Source organism: Schistocerca gregaria, chromosome 1 (assembly GCF_023897955.1).
Source record: "Schistocerca gregaria isolate iqSchGreg1 chromosome 1, iqSchGreg1.2, whole genome shotgun sequence".
In the NCBI taxonomy this organism is placed as follows: Eukaryota; Metazoa; Arthropoda; class Insecta; order Orthoptera; family Acrididae; genus Schistocerca; species Schistocerca gregaria.
In genome coordinates, this window is record NC_064920.1 from 828,318,762 (window position 1) to 828,334,610 (window position 15,849).

Sequence of the window (15,849 nt, forward strand, 5' to 3'; positions counted from 1 at the left end):
CTGATGTTAAGTTTCTCGCTGTTCTCATTTCTACTACTTCTCATTACCTTCGTCTTTCTCCGATTTACTCTCAAACCATACTGTGTACTCATTAGACTGTTCATTCCGTTCAGCAGATCATTTAATTCTTCTTCGCTTTCACTCAGGGTAGCAATGTCATCAGCGAATCGTATCATTGATATCCTTTCACCTTGTATTTTAATTCCACTCCTGAACCTTTCTTTTATTTCCATCATTGCTTCCTAGATGTACAGATTGAAGAGTAGGGGCGAAAGACTACAGCCTTGTCTTACACCCTTCTTAATACGAGCACTTCGTTCTTGATCGTCCACTCTTATTATTGCCTCTTGGTTGTTATGACCCATCTCTCCCTATAGCTTACCCCTACTTTTTTCAGAATCTTGAACAGCTTGCACCATTTTATATTGTCGAACGCTTTTTCCAGGTCGACAAATCCTAGGAATGTGTCTTGATTTTTCTTTAGCCTTGCTTCCATTATTAGCCGTAAAGTCAGAATTGCCTCTGTCGTGCCTTTACTTTTCCTAAAGCCAAACTGATCGTCACCTAGCGCATTCTCAATTTTCTTTTCCATTCTTCTGTATATTATTCTTGTAAGCAGCTTCGATGCATGAGCTGTTAAGCTGATTGTGCGATAATTCTCGCACTTGTCAGCTCTTGCCTTCTTCGGAATTGTGTGGATGATGCTTTTCCGAAAGTCAGATGGTATGTCGCCAGACTCATATATTCTACATACCAACGTGAATAGTCGTTTTGTTGCCACTTCCCCTAATGATTTTAGAAATTCTGATGGAATGTTATCTATCCCTTCTGCCTTATTTGACCGTAAGTCCTCCAAAACTCATTTAATTCCGATTCTAATACTGGATCCCCTATCTCTTCTAAATCGACTCCTGTTTCTTCTTCTATCACATCAGACAAATCTTCACCCTCATAGAGGCTTTCAGTGTATTCTTTCCACCTATCTGCTCTATGCTCTGCATTTAACAGTGGAATTCCCGTTGCACTCTTAATGTATCCACCGTTGCTTTTAATGTCACCAAAGGTTGTTTTGACTTTCCTGTATGCTGAGTCTGTCCTTCCGACAATCATATCTTTTTCGATGTCTTCACATTTTTCCTGCAGCCATTTCGTCTTAGATTCCCTGCACTTCCTATTTATTTCATTCCTCAACGACTTGTATTTCTGTATTCCTGATTTTCCCGGAACATGTTTGTGCTTCCTCCTATCATCAATCAACTGAAGTATTTCTTCTGTTACCCAGGGTTTCTTCGCAGCTACCTACTTTGTACCTATGTTTTCCTTCCCAACTTCTGTGATGGCCCTTTTTAGAGACGTCCATTCCTCTTCAACTGTGTTGCCTACTGCGCTATTCCTTATTGCTGTATCTATAGCGTTAGAAAACTTCAAACGTATCTCGTCATTCCTTAGAACTTCCGTATCCCACTTCTTAGCGTATTGATTCTTCCTGACTAATGTCTTGAACTTCAGCCTACTCTTCATCACTACTATATTGTGATCTGAGTCTATATCTGCTCCTGGGTACGCCTTACAATCCAGTATCTGATTTCGAAATCTCTGTCTGACCATGATGTAATCTAATTGAAATCTTCTCGTATTTCCCGGCCTTTTCCAAGTATACCTCCTCCTCTTGTGATTCTTGAACAGGGTATTCGCTATTACTAGCTGAAACTTGTTACAGAACTCAATTAGTCTTTCTCCTCTTTCATTCCTTGTCCCAAGCCCATATTCTCCTGTAACCTTTTCTTCTACTCCTTCCCCTACAACTGCATTCCAGTCGCCCATGACTATTAGATTTTTGTCCCCCTTTACATACTGCATTACCCTTTCAATATCCTCATACACTTTCTCTATCTGTTCATCTTCAGCTTGCGACGTCGGCATGTATACCTGAACTATCGTTGTCGGTGTTGGTCTGCTGTCGATTCTGATTAGAACAACCCGGTCACTGAACTGTTCACAGTAACAGACCCTCTGCCCTACCTTCCTATTCATAACGAATCCTACACCTGTTATACCATTCTGCTGCTGTTGATATTACCCGATACTCATCTGACCAGAAATCCTTGTCTTCCTTCCATTTCACTTCACTGACCCCTACTATATCTAGACTGAGCCTTTGCATTTCCCTTTTCAGATTTTCTAGTTTCTCTACCACGCTCAAGCTTCTGACATTCCACGCCCCGACTCGTAGAACATTATCCTTTCGTTGATTATTCAATCTTTTTCTCATGGTAACCTCCCCCTTGGCAACCCCCTCCCGGAGATCCGAATGGGGGACTATTCCGGAATATTTTGCCAATGGAGAGATCATCATGACACTTCTTCAACTACAGGCCACATGTCCTGTGGATACACGTTACGTGTCTTTAATGCAGTGGTTTCCATTGCCTTCTGCATCCTCATGTCGTTGATCATTGCTGATTCTTCCGCCTTTAGGGGCAATTTCCTAGGACAAGAGAGTGCCCTGAACCTCTATCCGCTCCTCCACCCTCTTTGACAAGGCCGTTGGCAGAATGAGGCTGACTTCTTATGCCGGACGTTTTCGGCCGCCAATGCTCAATATACAGATTGAATAACATCGGGGAGAGGCTACAACCCTGTCTCACTCCCATCCCACCCACTGCTTCCCTTTCATACCCCTCGACTCTTATAACTGCCATCTGGTTTCTGTACAAATTGTAAATAGCCTTTCGCTCCCTGTATTTTACCGCTGCCACCTTCAGAATTTGAAAGAGACTATTCCAGTCAACATTGTCAAAAGCTTTCTCTAAGTCTACAAATGCTAGAAACGTATAATTGCCTTTCCTTAATCGTTCTTCTAAGATAAGTCGTAGGGTCAGTATTGCCTCACGTGTTCCAACATTTCTACGGAATCCAAACTGATCTTCCCCGAGTCGGCTTCTACCAGTTTTTCCATTCGTCTGTAAAGAATTCGCGTTAGTATTTTGCAACTGTGACTTATTAAACTGATAGTTCGGTAATCTTCACATGTCAACACCTGCTTTCTTTGTGATTGGAATTGTTATATTCTTCTTGAAGTCTGAGGGAATTTCATCTGTCTCATACATCTTGCTCACCAGATGGTAGAGATTTGTCAGTACTGGCTCTCCCAATGCTGTCAGTAGTTCTAATGGGGGCCTTGTTTCGAGAGTAATTAAATTTCGGGAATACATTTGTGAAGGTAAGATATTTAAGTGGTCAGCACTGCAATGCCACAGGTTAAGTAAGAGCGAGATAAGACATTGCAAATGTAAAATGCTGGTAAGTTAATAACCGGTGTAACCGCCAGAACCCTGAGTGCAAGCAAGAAAATGTAGATATATTGTGTTGTACAGGTGGTGAACGTCAGTTTGTGGGATGGAGTTGCATGCCTGCTGCACTTCGTCGGTCAATACAGGGACGTTTAATGCTGTTTGTGAGTGACACGGGAGTTGTCCTCAGAAGATGTCCCATACGTGCTCGATTGGAGACGTTTGGTGACCTAGCAGGCCCAGACAACATGTCGACTCCCCGTAGAGGATGTTGCGTTATAACAGCGGTATTTGCACAAGTGTTATCCTGTTGGAAAACACCCATTGGAATGCTCTTCATGAATGGCAGCACAAGAAGTCGAATCACCAGATTGACGTACAAACTTGCAGTCAGGATGCTTGAGACAACCAGGAGTGTGGTCCTACGGTCATACGAAATCGCACCTCAGACCGTAACTCCAGGTGTAGGTCCAGTGAGCCTAGCACGCAGACATGTTAGTTGCAGCTCCTGAGCTGGCTCGGAGCTGTCCTTGAAGTAACCGACTTGTGTTCGTTGCGTCACTGTGGTGCCAAATGCAGTACGATGCGCCAGAGCCACATGCCGAATTCTACATCTACATCCATAATCCGCAAGCCACCTGACGGTGTGTGGCGGAGGGTACCTTTAGTACCTCTAACGGTTCTCTCTTCTATTCCAGTCTCGTATTGTTCATGGAGAAAAGGATTGTCGGCATGCTTCTGTGTGGGATCTAATCTCTCTGATTTTATCGTCATGGTCTCTTCGCGAGATATATGTAGGAGGGAGCAATATACTGCTTGACTCTTCGGTGAAGGTATGTTCTTGAAACTTCAACAAAAGCCCGTACCGAGCTACTGAGCGTCTCTCCTGCAGAGTCTTCCACTGGAGTTTATCTATCATCTCCGTCACGCTTTCGCGATTACTAAATGATCCTGTAACGAAGCGCGCTGCTCTCCGTTGGATCTTCTCTATCTCTTCTATCAATCCTGTGTGGTACGGATCCGACACTGCTGAGCAGTATCCAAGCAGTGGGCGAACAAGCGTACTGTAACCTACTTCCTTTGTTTTCGGATTGCATTTTCATAGGATTCTTCTAATGAATCTCAGTCTGGCATCTGCTTTACCGACGATCAACTTTATATGATCATTCCATTTTAAATCACTCCTAATGCGTACTCCCAGATAATTTATGGAATTAACTGCTTCCAGTTGCTGACTTGCTATATTGTAGCTAAATGATAAGGGATCTATCTTTCTATGTATTCGCAGCAATTACACTTGTCTACATTGAGATTCAACTGCCATTCCCTGCACCATGCGTCAATTCGCTGCAGATCCTCCTGCATTTCAGTACGATTTTCCATTGTTACAACCTCTCGATACACCACAGCATCATCTGCAAAAAGCCTCAGTGAACTTCCGATGTCATCCACAAGGTCATTTATGTATATTGTCAATAGCAACGGTCCTACGACACCCCCCTGCGGCACACCTGAAATAACTCTTACTTCGGAAGACTTCTCTCCATTGAGAATGACATGCTGCGTTCTGTTATCAAGGAACTCTTCAATCCAATCACACAATTGGTCTGATAGTCCATAAGCTCTTAATTTGTTCATTAAACGACTGTGGAGAACTGTATCGAACGGCTTGCGGAAGTCAAGAAACACGGCATCTACCTGTGAACCCGTGCCTATGGCCCTCTGAGTCTCGTGGACGAATAGCCCGAGTTGGGTTTCACACGACCATCTTTCTCGGAACCCATGCTGATTCCTACAGAGTAGATTTCTAGTCTCCAGGAAAGTCATTATACTCGAACGCAATACGTGTTCCAAAATTCCACAACTAATCGACGTTAGAGATATAGGTGTATAGTTCTGCACATCTGTTCGACGTCCCTTCTTGAAAACGGGGATGACCTGTGCCCTTTTCCAATCCTTTGGAACGCTATGCTCTTCTAAAGACCTCGGTAGTACCATGTAGCCATTTGAAGCCTGGTCTTCTTACGACCGTACATTCACGTGACCACCGCTGCCAGCAATCATGTATGCGGCAGAAGGAGCATTCAGCTTTTCATAACCCGATTACGCGACTTCGTTCGAACTGAATGTGGTGTTGGTAATGACATTTTTGTCGCGACTGCAGACATTATGAAATACGTGAAATGTACGAGTGCAGGTTGTAGTCACATGGTTCACAACATGTGGAAGATTGGGTCTGGACGTGAGTCGTGTTCGGATAGCGAAATGGGAAGGCGACCGCTCGCGATGATCGGGAATTCCGGGTTCGAGTCTAACCTAAGGACATCACACAACACCCAGTCATCACGCATGCATGCATCTCCGAAGGAACATAACATTGTAATTCTGAACTACATAGGCACTGCAGCATCGTACAGCAGTACAAGTTCATACACCAAATAGCTCCACAGATGATGAGACTGAAGAAATATATGATGGGATAAAAGAAATTATTCAGATAGTTAACGTAGACGTAAATTTATTTGTGAAGGGGGACTAGAATTCGATAGTAGGAAAAAGAAGAGAAGGAAAAGTAATAGTTATGGGGGAAATGAAAGAAAGAGCGTGTCACTTTGTAGAATTTTGCACAGAGCATAGTTTAATCATCGCTAACACTTGGTTCAAGAAGCATGAAAGAAGCTGTATACGTAAAAGAGACCTGGAAACACCGCAATGTTTCAGACTGACTATAAATGGTAGACAGAGATTTCGGAACCAGAATTTAACGGGTAAGAAATTTCCAGGGGCAGATGTCACAATTTATTGGTTATGAATTGAAGAATTTGCCAAATCGTAGGAAATTTAGGAGATGGGACCTAATTAACTTGAAAGAACGAGAGGTTGCTGACAGTTTCAGAAAGAGCATTAGGCAACGACTGACTAGAACGGGGGAAAGGAGCACAGTAGAAGACGAATGGGTCGCTTTGAGAGCTGAAGTAGTGAAAGCAGCTGAGGATCGAAGTGGCAAAAAGACACATGTAGAAGCCCTGTTATAACACAAGAGACTTTGAATTAATTTGATGAAAGGCGAAACTATAAAAATGTAGTAAATGAAAGCGAATATAAGTGTCTAAAAATGAGATTGATAGGAAGTGCAAAACGGCTAACCAGGAATGGCTAGAGAACGTATGTAAGGATTTAGAAGCATGTCTCACTATGTGCCCCCCTTGAACCATGGGCCTTGCCGTTGGTGGGGAGGCTTGCGTACCTCAGTGATACAAATAGCATAGGTACAGCCACAACGGAGGGGTATCTTTTGAGAGGCCAGACAAACGTGTGGTTCCTGAAGAGGAGCAGCAGCCTTTTCAGTAGTAGTTGCAGGGGCAACAGTTTGGGTGATTGGCTGATCTAGCCTTGTAACATTAACCGAAACGGCCTTGCTGTGCTGGTACTGCAAACGGCTGAAAGCAAGGGGAAACTACAGACGTGATTTTTCGTGAGGGCATGCTTGGTTAAATGATGATGGCGCACTCTTGGGTAAAATATTCCGGAGGTAAAATAGTCCCCCATTCGGATCTCCGGGTTCCCGGGTTCGATTCCCGGCGGGGTCAGGGATTTTCTCTGCCTCATGATGACTGGGTGTTGTGTGATGTCCTTAGGTTAGTTAGGTTTAAGTAGTTCTAAGTTCAAGGGGACTGATGACTATAGCTGTTAAGTCCCATAGTGCTCAAAGCCATTTGAACCATTCGGATCTCCGGGCGGGGATAGCTTAAAGTTAGATATTGTGGCAATTAGTGAAGTTTGGTGGCAGGAGGAACAAGATTTCTGGTCCTGTAATACAGGGGTATAAATACAAAATCAAATAGGGGTTATGCAGGAGTAGGATTAATAATGAATAAAAAACAGGAGCACGGGTAAGCTACTACGAACAGCATAGTGAATGCATTTTTGTAGCCAAGTTAGACACAAAATCCACGCCTTAAAGTAGTAGATGATGCAGAGCTTGAAGAAATGTATGATGCGATTAAAGAAATTATTCAGATAGTTAATGGACACAAAAATTTAATAGTCAAGTGGGACTGGAACTCAATAGTAGGTATAGGAAGAAAATGAAAAGTAGTAGGTGAACACGGAATGAAAGAGAAAGCAGATTGGTAGAATTCTGCATGGAGCGTAACGCAATTATAGCCAACTCTTCGTTTAAGGATCATGAAAGAAGGTTGTGTGCGTGGAAGAGGCCTGGAGACACTGGAATGTTTCAGATAGATTATACAGGGGGCCCATAAAGTAAGTATCCATTTTCATTTTCCAAATGTGCTACAACAAAATAAACATTATATTTAGAGAGAGTAGCTAATGCTCTTCAACATGTCCACCTTCGTTGGCAACACACGGTCCCCATCGCCTTGTGGTTGCGTGGAACGTTTGAGGGGTTATTAGCAAGCATACCTCTCGTATTCACCGTTTCAGTTCCTTCATGTGGCACCCTGGTAGCATAATGTCCATGGGAAGGGGGTCGGCTGAGCGTGCATCCCACATGCGAAATGCAGCTCTTCGTATCCAACTGTTAGAAAAGTTCTCGTTCAGGTAGTTCCTGGCAATGTTTGCATAGCGGGGTGGTGTCCCATCCTGTTGATACATGACAGAGGCAAGGATACCGTCCTGTTGCAACTGTGGCTCCAAGAACAAGTGAAGCATGTCCTGGTAGGATGCTCCGGTAATTGTCTTTTCAGCATACATAAACGGCCCATAGATCCTATTTTTCACGAGACCAAGCCACACTCTGACTTTGGGAGGGTCCCTTTGCCACCCAGTGAATTCATGGGGTTTCTCCTCTGCCCAGATGCGGATCATTACACATGGTTGCTCGTACCGCGTGGTCTTCATCCTCTAGCTCGTGAAGCACCTGGATATGATATGCCTTCTTTTTAAAGGTGTAGTGAAGCACTTTCCACAGTGTGGATTTTGGCATGGGTAGTTGACGACTCAGCCGGCGGGTATAAGCCTTTGGACTTCTTTCTATAGCTTCCCTCACACGCTGTACAGATTGTGGGCTGACCAGTGATCGCACAATACGCGTCTCATCAGCTACATATCCTGTACGCTGGAATTTGTTGACGAGCTTCCGAATGGCAAGACTTGTAGGAGCATCCTTCCGGTACTTGTTCCAGAATAATTGTGATTCTTTCGGCAATTGTTAACATTGTGGTCTCTTCACGGTATCTGTAACAGAAATAATCCACATGTACGTTTTCCGCAAAATGGATGCTTACTTTATGGGCACCCTGTATAATGATAAGACAGAGATTTATAAATCAAATTGTAAATTATAAGATATTTCCAGGGGCAGATACGGACTCTGACCACAATTTATTGCTTATGAACTGTAAATTAAAACTAAAGAATCTGCAAAAAGGTAGAAATATAAAGAGACGGGACCTGGTTAAACTGAAAGAACAAGAGGTTGCAGAGAGTTTCAGAAAGAACATTAGGGAACGATTGGCAAGTACAGGGGAAAGAAATACAATAGATAAAGAAAGAGGCGCTTTGAGAGATGAAATAGTGAAGGCAGCAGAAGTTTAAGTAGGTAAAAAGACGAGGGCTGCTAAGAATCTATGGGTAACACAAGAAATCTTGAATTTAATTCATGAAAGGAGAAAATATAAAAATGCAGTAAATGAAGCAAACGAAAAGGAATACAAACATCTCAAAAATGAGGTCGAGAGGAAATGCAAAATTGCTGAGCATGGATGGCTAGAGGGCAATTGTATGGGTAGGGGTAAGATAGATACTGCCTATAGGAAAATTAGAGACCATTGGAGGAAAGAGAACCACTTGTTTGAATATAAAGAGCTGAGATGGAAAACCAGTCCCAAGCAGAAAGGTAGACTGAGTGTATATAGGGTCTATACAAGTGCAATATTATGGAAATTGAAGAGGACGTAGATGAAGATGAAATGGGAGATATAATACTGTGTGAAGAATTTGACATAGCACTAAAAGACCTAAGTCGAAGCAAGACCCCGAGAGCATACAACATCCCATTATCACTGCTGATAGCCTCGGGAGAGCCAGCCATGACAAAACTCTACCACCTGATGAGCAAGATGTGTGAGACAGGCGAAATACCCTCAGACTTCAAGAAGAATATATTTATTCCAATCCTAAAGAAAGTAGGTGTCGACAGGTGTGAAAATGACCGAAATATCAGTTTAATAATTCACGGCTGCAAAAGACTAACACGAATTCCTTACAGACGAATGGAAAAACTGGTAGAAGCCGACCTCGGGGAAGATCAGTTTAGATTCCGTAGAAATGTTGGAATACGCGAGGCAACACTGACCCTACGACTAATCTTAGAAGATAGATTAAGGAAAGGCAAACCTTCGCTTCTAGCATTTGTAGACTTAGAGAAAGCTTTTGACAATGTTGACTGGAATACTCTCTTTCAAATTCTGAAGGTGGCAGGGGTCAAATACAGGGAGCGAAAGGCTATTTACAATTTGTACAGAAACCAGGAGGCTGTAATAAGGGTCGAGGGACATGAAAGGGAAGAAGTGGTTGAGAAGGGACTGAGACAGGGTTGTAGCCTGTCCCCGATGTTATTCAATCTGTATACTGAGCAAGCAGTAAAGGAAACAAAAGAAAAATTTGAAGTAGGAATTAAAATCCATGGAGAAGAAAGAAAAACTTTGAGGTTCGCCGATGACATTCTAATTCTGTCAGAGACAGCAAAGGACCTGGAAGAGTAGTTGAATGGAATGTGCAGTGTCTTGAAAGGAGGATACAAGATAAACATCAACAAAAGCAAAGAAGGATAATGGGATGTAGTCTAATTAAATCAGGTAATGCCGTAGGAATTAGATTAGCAAAGGAAACAAAGTAGTAAGTGTGTTTTGCTGTTCAGGGGGCAAAACAACTGATGATTGCCGAAATAGAGAGGATATAAAATGCAGACTGGCAATGGAAAGAAAAGCATTTCTGAAGAAGATAAATTTGTTAACATCTGGTATAGATTTAAGTATCAGGAAGTCTTTTCTGGAAGTATTTGGATGGAGTGTAGCCATGTACGGAAGTGAATCATGGACGAAAAATAGTTTAGACAGGTAGAGAACAGAAGCTTTCGAAATTTGATGCTACAGAAGAATGCTGAAGATTAGATTGGTAGACTACGTAAATAAGGAGGATGTACTGCCTAGAATTGTGGATAAGAGGAATTTGTGGCACAACTTAACTAGAAGAAAGGATCGGTTGGTAGGACACGTTCTGGGGCATCAAAGTATCACCAATCGGTGTTGGAGGGCAGCGTGTAGGGTAAAAAACGCAGAGGGAGACCAAGAAATGAATACAATAAGCAGATTCAGAAGGACGTAGGTTGCAGCAGTTACTCGGAGATGAAGAACCTTGCGCAGGATAGAGTAGCGTGGAGAGCTGCATCAAACCAGTCTCTGGACTGAAGACCGCGACAACAATAACAACATCATCATTAGGTAAAAGAGGTAAAATATACATACCGGCTATACGAAAACTAAAGAGGCCACTGCAGAAAAGAAAAGCTGCTGCACGAGTATCACGAGCTCACATGGAAAACCAGTCATAAGCAAGCAAGGGAAAATTGTAAGATGGTAGGGGTTTATAGGGAATCTGTACAACAGAGATGAACTTGAAGGCAATGTTATAGAATTGGAAGAGGATGTAGATGTATATGATTGATATTGCGAGAAGAATTTGGTAGAGCAGTGAAAGACTTAAGTCGAAACAAGGTCCAGGGACTAGACGACATTCCCTCAGAACTACTGACAGCCATGACAAAATTCTTTCATCTGTTTATCAGGATGTATGAGATAGGCGAAATACTCTCCATCTTCAAGAAGAACATAGTAATTCCAATTCCAAAGAAACTAGGTACGGACTATTGCGGATAGTTTAATAAGTCATGGTTGCGAAATACTAAAACGAACTCTTCACCGAAGAAATGGTAAACTGGTAGAAGCCAACATCGGGAAAGTCAGTTTAGATTCCAGAGAAACGTAGGAACACGCGAGGAAATGCTAACCCACGACTTACCTTAGAGGATAGTTTAAAGAAGGAAAACATCAGCGTGTAGCATTTGTTGACAAAGAGAAAGCTTTTTAAAATTTTGACTGGAATATACGAATTTTGAAATTCTGAAGGTAGCTGGGGTTAATTACAGGGAGCAAAAGGCTGTTTAGTTTACAACTTTACAGAAACCAGAGGACACTTATAAGAATCAAGAGGGGAAAGGAGTAAAGACATTGAGATTTCCCGATGATATTGTAATTCTGTCAAAGACAGCAGAGGACTTAGAAGAGCAGTTAAACGGAATGGACAGTGTCTTGAAACGAGGATATAAAGCGAACATCACCAAAAGCAAAACATTAATAATGGAACGTAGTCGAATTAAATCAGGTGTTGCTGAGAGAATTACATTAGGAAATGAGACACTTAAAGTAGTAGATGAGTTTTGTTATTTGGGCATCAAATAACTGATGATGGCCAGAGAGGAGAGGATATACAATATAGAATAGCAATGGCAAGAAAAGCGCTTCAGAAGAAGAGAAATTTGTTAACATCGAATATAGATTTACGTATTAGGAAGCTTTTGTGAAACTATTTATATGGAGTGTAGCCATGTATGGAAGTGAAACGTGGATGTCAAACAATTTTGATAAGAAGAAAAAAGAAACTTTTGAAATGAGATGCTACGAAGAATGCTGATAATTAGACGTGTAGATCACATAACTAATGAAGAGGTACTGAACAAAACTGGGGGGAGAAGCAGTTTATGGCGCAACCTGACTAGAAGAAGGGATTAGTTGATAGCACACATTCTGAGACGTCAAGCGATCACCAATTTAGTATTGGAGGAAAGTGTGGCGGGTAAAAATCGTACAGGGAGACCACGAGATGAAAGCAGTAATTGGATCCAGGAGGAGATGGGCTGCAGCAGCTACTCAGAAATGAGGAGGCTTGCACAGGATAGAACAGAAGGGAGAGATTCATTAAACCAGTCTTCGGACGAGAGACCACAACGATATGTAGAAACAGTAAGGAATGAATTCTAAATTTCATGCCAACAGATTAGCAATTTCCCTAACCCTGTGCTTACTGCTCCATTGTCACTTCTCGAAAGCTGAAAAATTTGGAAATTTGTGGTAAGGTCTTATGGGACCAAACTGCTGAGATCATCAGTCCCTAAGCTTACACACTACTTAATCTAACTTTGAGTTACGCTAAGGACGACACACACGCGCACATATCGAGGGAGGACTCGAACCTCCGACGAGAGGAAGCCGGGCAGACGCCCCAGACCGCGCGGCTCTCGAAAGCTCATTTCATGAGTCTCTATTCCCTTGCTGTTCATTGAGCGATTTCCACGAAGCTATTTGCAGTTAATGGAGAAGACAGAAGTAAATGTTTGAAACACAGTCACTAGCTGTTTCCGTTATTAGTGCAACATTATCAGCAGGGCATATCAGCTGTTCAAGTGATTTTCAGCGTTTTGGCATTGTGATCTAGTTATGTTGAAAGGAAAGATGACACATTCATTACTCAGATACAGTTAATCAACCAAGATCAGCAACTCACGTGGAGAGCAATATCGTAACAAATACGAAATGTATTCTACATTTGCAGGAGAAGGCGCAGTCAACTACCCGTTCGTGAACGGAAAGTTCCATTGGACCTTGGACACATTTCTTCTCTACGGATTCTTTACCAACGGCACCACTGCTGTAGGTGAGGGATTAGCGTTACTTATACTTTTAGATATGTCCAAAAGTATTGTAAATCCAATTAAGCACACTGTAAACATCGTTAATACTAAAACTTTCAGTTAACATAGTCATTGATTGATCAAGAAACATTTTTCCTCTCCGTGTACTCAAAGCTACTCTAAGTGTAACCGCAAGTGGTTGTCCATCCGAAGCATTTAATTGTGGATTCCTGCGTGTCCTGTTCTTTTGGTGCGATTTGCATAAATTTTGTCATCCAGAGATCAGTCCTGTTTTGTCTTCTATTTAAAGAATTTTATTTTATAGCCTTTAGGACACTTTGAGTAAATGTAGTAGGTGTTGGGAAATTATTTGAGCTTTTATTGTAAGTACTTGCAGAACAGATTATCTTTCAGTAAGGTCGTAAGAGCACCATGCAACGATCTATAAAGATTGTTTGGCGAGAAAGAGGAATAGTAACAAGAAAAACGTTGGTTAATATTTGTCACCCTGCTTCGCTCTATCAATGAGCAGGTGAATCACTGCTTCAAATAACCCGCTCGATATCGGCAGGTACCATGGTGGGCGTGATGCTGTTTGTGAGGTGGCTGAAACTAGCCGATGGCTGGGTAGCCCTCAACACCTTCTCCTGCAAGATCGCTGCCTCCATAATTTATGCCATATCACCAGAGTGGTGGTACATGTACCTGGGTAAGTTGTTAGCTATCCTGCAACTTCTTATTGTGTATGATTTATCATATGGCGTCATTAACAATTATCACTTTCCCTACTCTTGCTCTATATTCCATTGTTTATGTAACGTATCTTGATCCTATGTATTGCTACTTTACATGTTGCTTTGTGTTTCTTTGTCTTATTATACAAAGTATATTCAGACAAAAAAACTTGTGTAGCGTTCTCCATCACCAAGATCCTACTTATCCTGTCTGACGCTACATGGCACCTCTCAATGAAATGTGTTTTGATTTGTTTGCAGGCGGAGCTATAAATTGCTTCGGAGCCTTAATCTGGGTTCAGGTCAAGGCAATGCTGACGAAGTTGGTCGCCAAGGACGAGATAGGTGAGTGCAGTTCAGAAATCATCTTACTTTTATAACAGCAGTTTTACGGATTTTTTTATCTAATGGGGAGGTTAACGTGAGAATGAAGATATCGGTGTGTGCTCAGACGAATATATGATGACATTAGAAGCAACAGAAACTGTTGTAAAGGGAGAACGATACGTAATGGATAGGAAGACAGAGCAATGACATAGTTACTATGAACAGCGCAGCGATAGGAACCAAACGAACGCGAACAATCATACTTCATATCTACACACTAACGTCAAAAGGAGAAGATGACGAGACAGAATGAACACAAAATATTTGAATAGATAACGATGTGTATAAAGCGGGACTCAAAACTGACGACCGTGGAGAATAGGAACACAACAATAGAGGAAGTAATACAAGGCAGTTTAATGGAGAGTACGGGCTCAGCAATAGCAACGAGACAAGATAAAGACTTGAGTTCCATAGGAGTTTAATAGTATTAGCAAATACGCTGCTCAAAAATCGAATGAGCGGTAGGTATACTTAGAAAAGGACAGACGGTACAGATGGATACTAATTGACTTAAGTAACGGAGAGACAGGCAGAGCGAAATTAGTTATTGAACTGTGGAGATGACCAGGTGCAGATGCGTAGTTTAGCAGTAATAAAGATTAAGTTGAATCTGAAGAGAATCGGGAGACATTGAGAGGGCAAAATAAATTTCAGTGTGAAAGGCAGAGGAGATTGCGGATAGGCCTTGACACAGGAATTATCTTCCAGTACGATAGAAGTATTAGAGGACACGCGAGATGCAGTATTAAAATCTGTGTTGCACAGAGATTGGGATGACTTTTTCTTGACAGTTCAGTTCGTGTGCTTCCACTCCATGCTTTCTCTTTTTGATTCTGGCTCATAATAGTTAACCCAAGTTTCATCACAAGTTAAAATTTTGTTGACGAAGTGCTCACCTTCTCTTTAATAACGTTTCTTTAGCTCTGTGCAGACTCTCAACCTTGTTTCCTTGTGTAGCCGTGGTAACTCCTTTGGGGCCCATCTTGCACATGTTTTGTGGTACTTCAACTTGTTACAGATTTTGTTATGAATTGCACCAGTACTAGCTCCAACCTTTGTGGGTCGGAGAGTTCTTAAGTAATAGAACCCAGTACGTTCTCCTCGATGGTAAGTGTTCATCGGAGGTGCGGGTATCATCTGGAGTGCCCCAGGGAAGTGTGGTAGGTCCACTGTTGTTTTCTATCTACATAAATGATCTTTTGGATAAGGTGAATAGCAATGTGCGGCTGTTTGCTGATGATGCTGTGGTGTACGGGAAGGTGTCGTCGTTAGGTGACTGTAGGACGATACAAGATGACTTGGACAGGATTTGTGATTGGTGTAAAGAATGGCAGCTAACTCTAAATGTAGATAAATGTAAATTAATGCAGATGAATAGGAAAAAGAATCCCGTAATGTTTGAATACTCCATTAGTAGTGTAGAGCTTGACGCAATCAGGTCGATTAAATGTTTGGGCGTAACATTGCAGAGCGATATGAAGTGGGACAAGCATGTAATGACAGTTGTGGGGAAGGCGGGTAGTCGTCTTCGGTTCATTGGTAGAATTTTGGGAAGATGTGGATCATCTGTAAAGGAGACAGCTTATAAAACACTAATACGACCTATTCTTGAATACTGTTCGAGCGTTTGGAATCCCTATCAGGTCGGATTGTGGGAGGAGATAGAAGCAATTCAGAGGCGGACTGCTAGATTTGTTACTGGTAGGTTTGATCATCA

At 42.1% G+C, this 15,849-nt stretch overlaps 1 protein-coding gene across 1 annotated transcript in view; it reads left to right on the forward strand.

Moving 5' to 3' along the window:
• Nucleotides 1-15,849, forward strand: part of LOC126276213 (proton-coupled folate transporter-like) — a 196,322-nt gene that overhangs the window by 157,582 nt on the left and 22,891 nt on the right. The window contains exons 7-9 of the mRNA XM_049977261.1: nucleotides 12,930-13,031; nucleotides 13,580-13,717; nucleotides 14,004-14,087. Coding sequence (XP_049833218.1) covers nucleotides 12,930-13,031; nucleotides 13,580-13,717; nucleotides 14,004-14,087 — 324 coding nt within the window. The remainder of the gene's footprint in view (nucleotides 1-12,929; nucleotides 13,032-13,579; nucleotides 13,718-14,003; nucleotides 14,088-15,849) is intronic.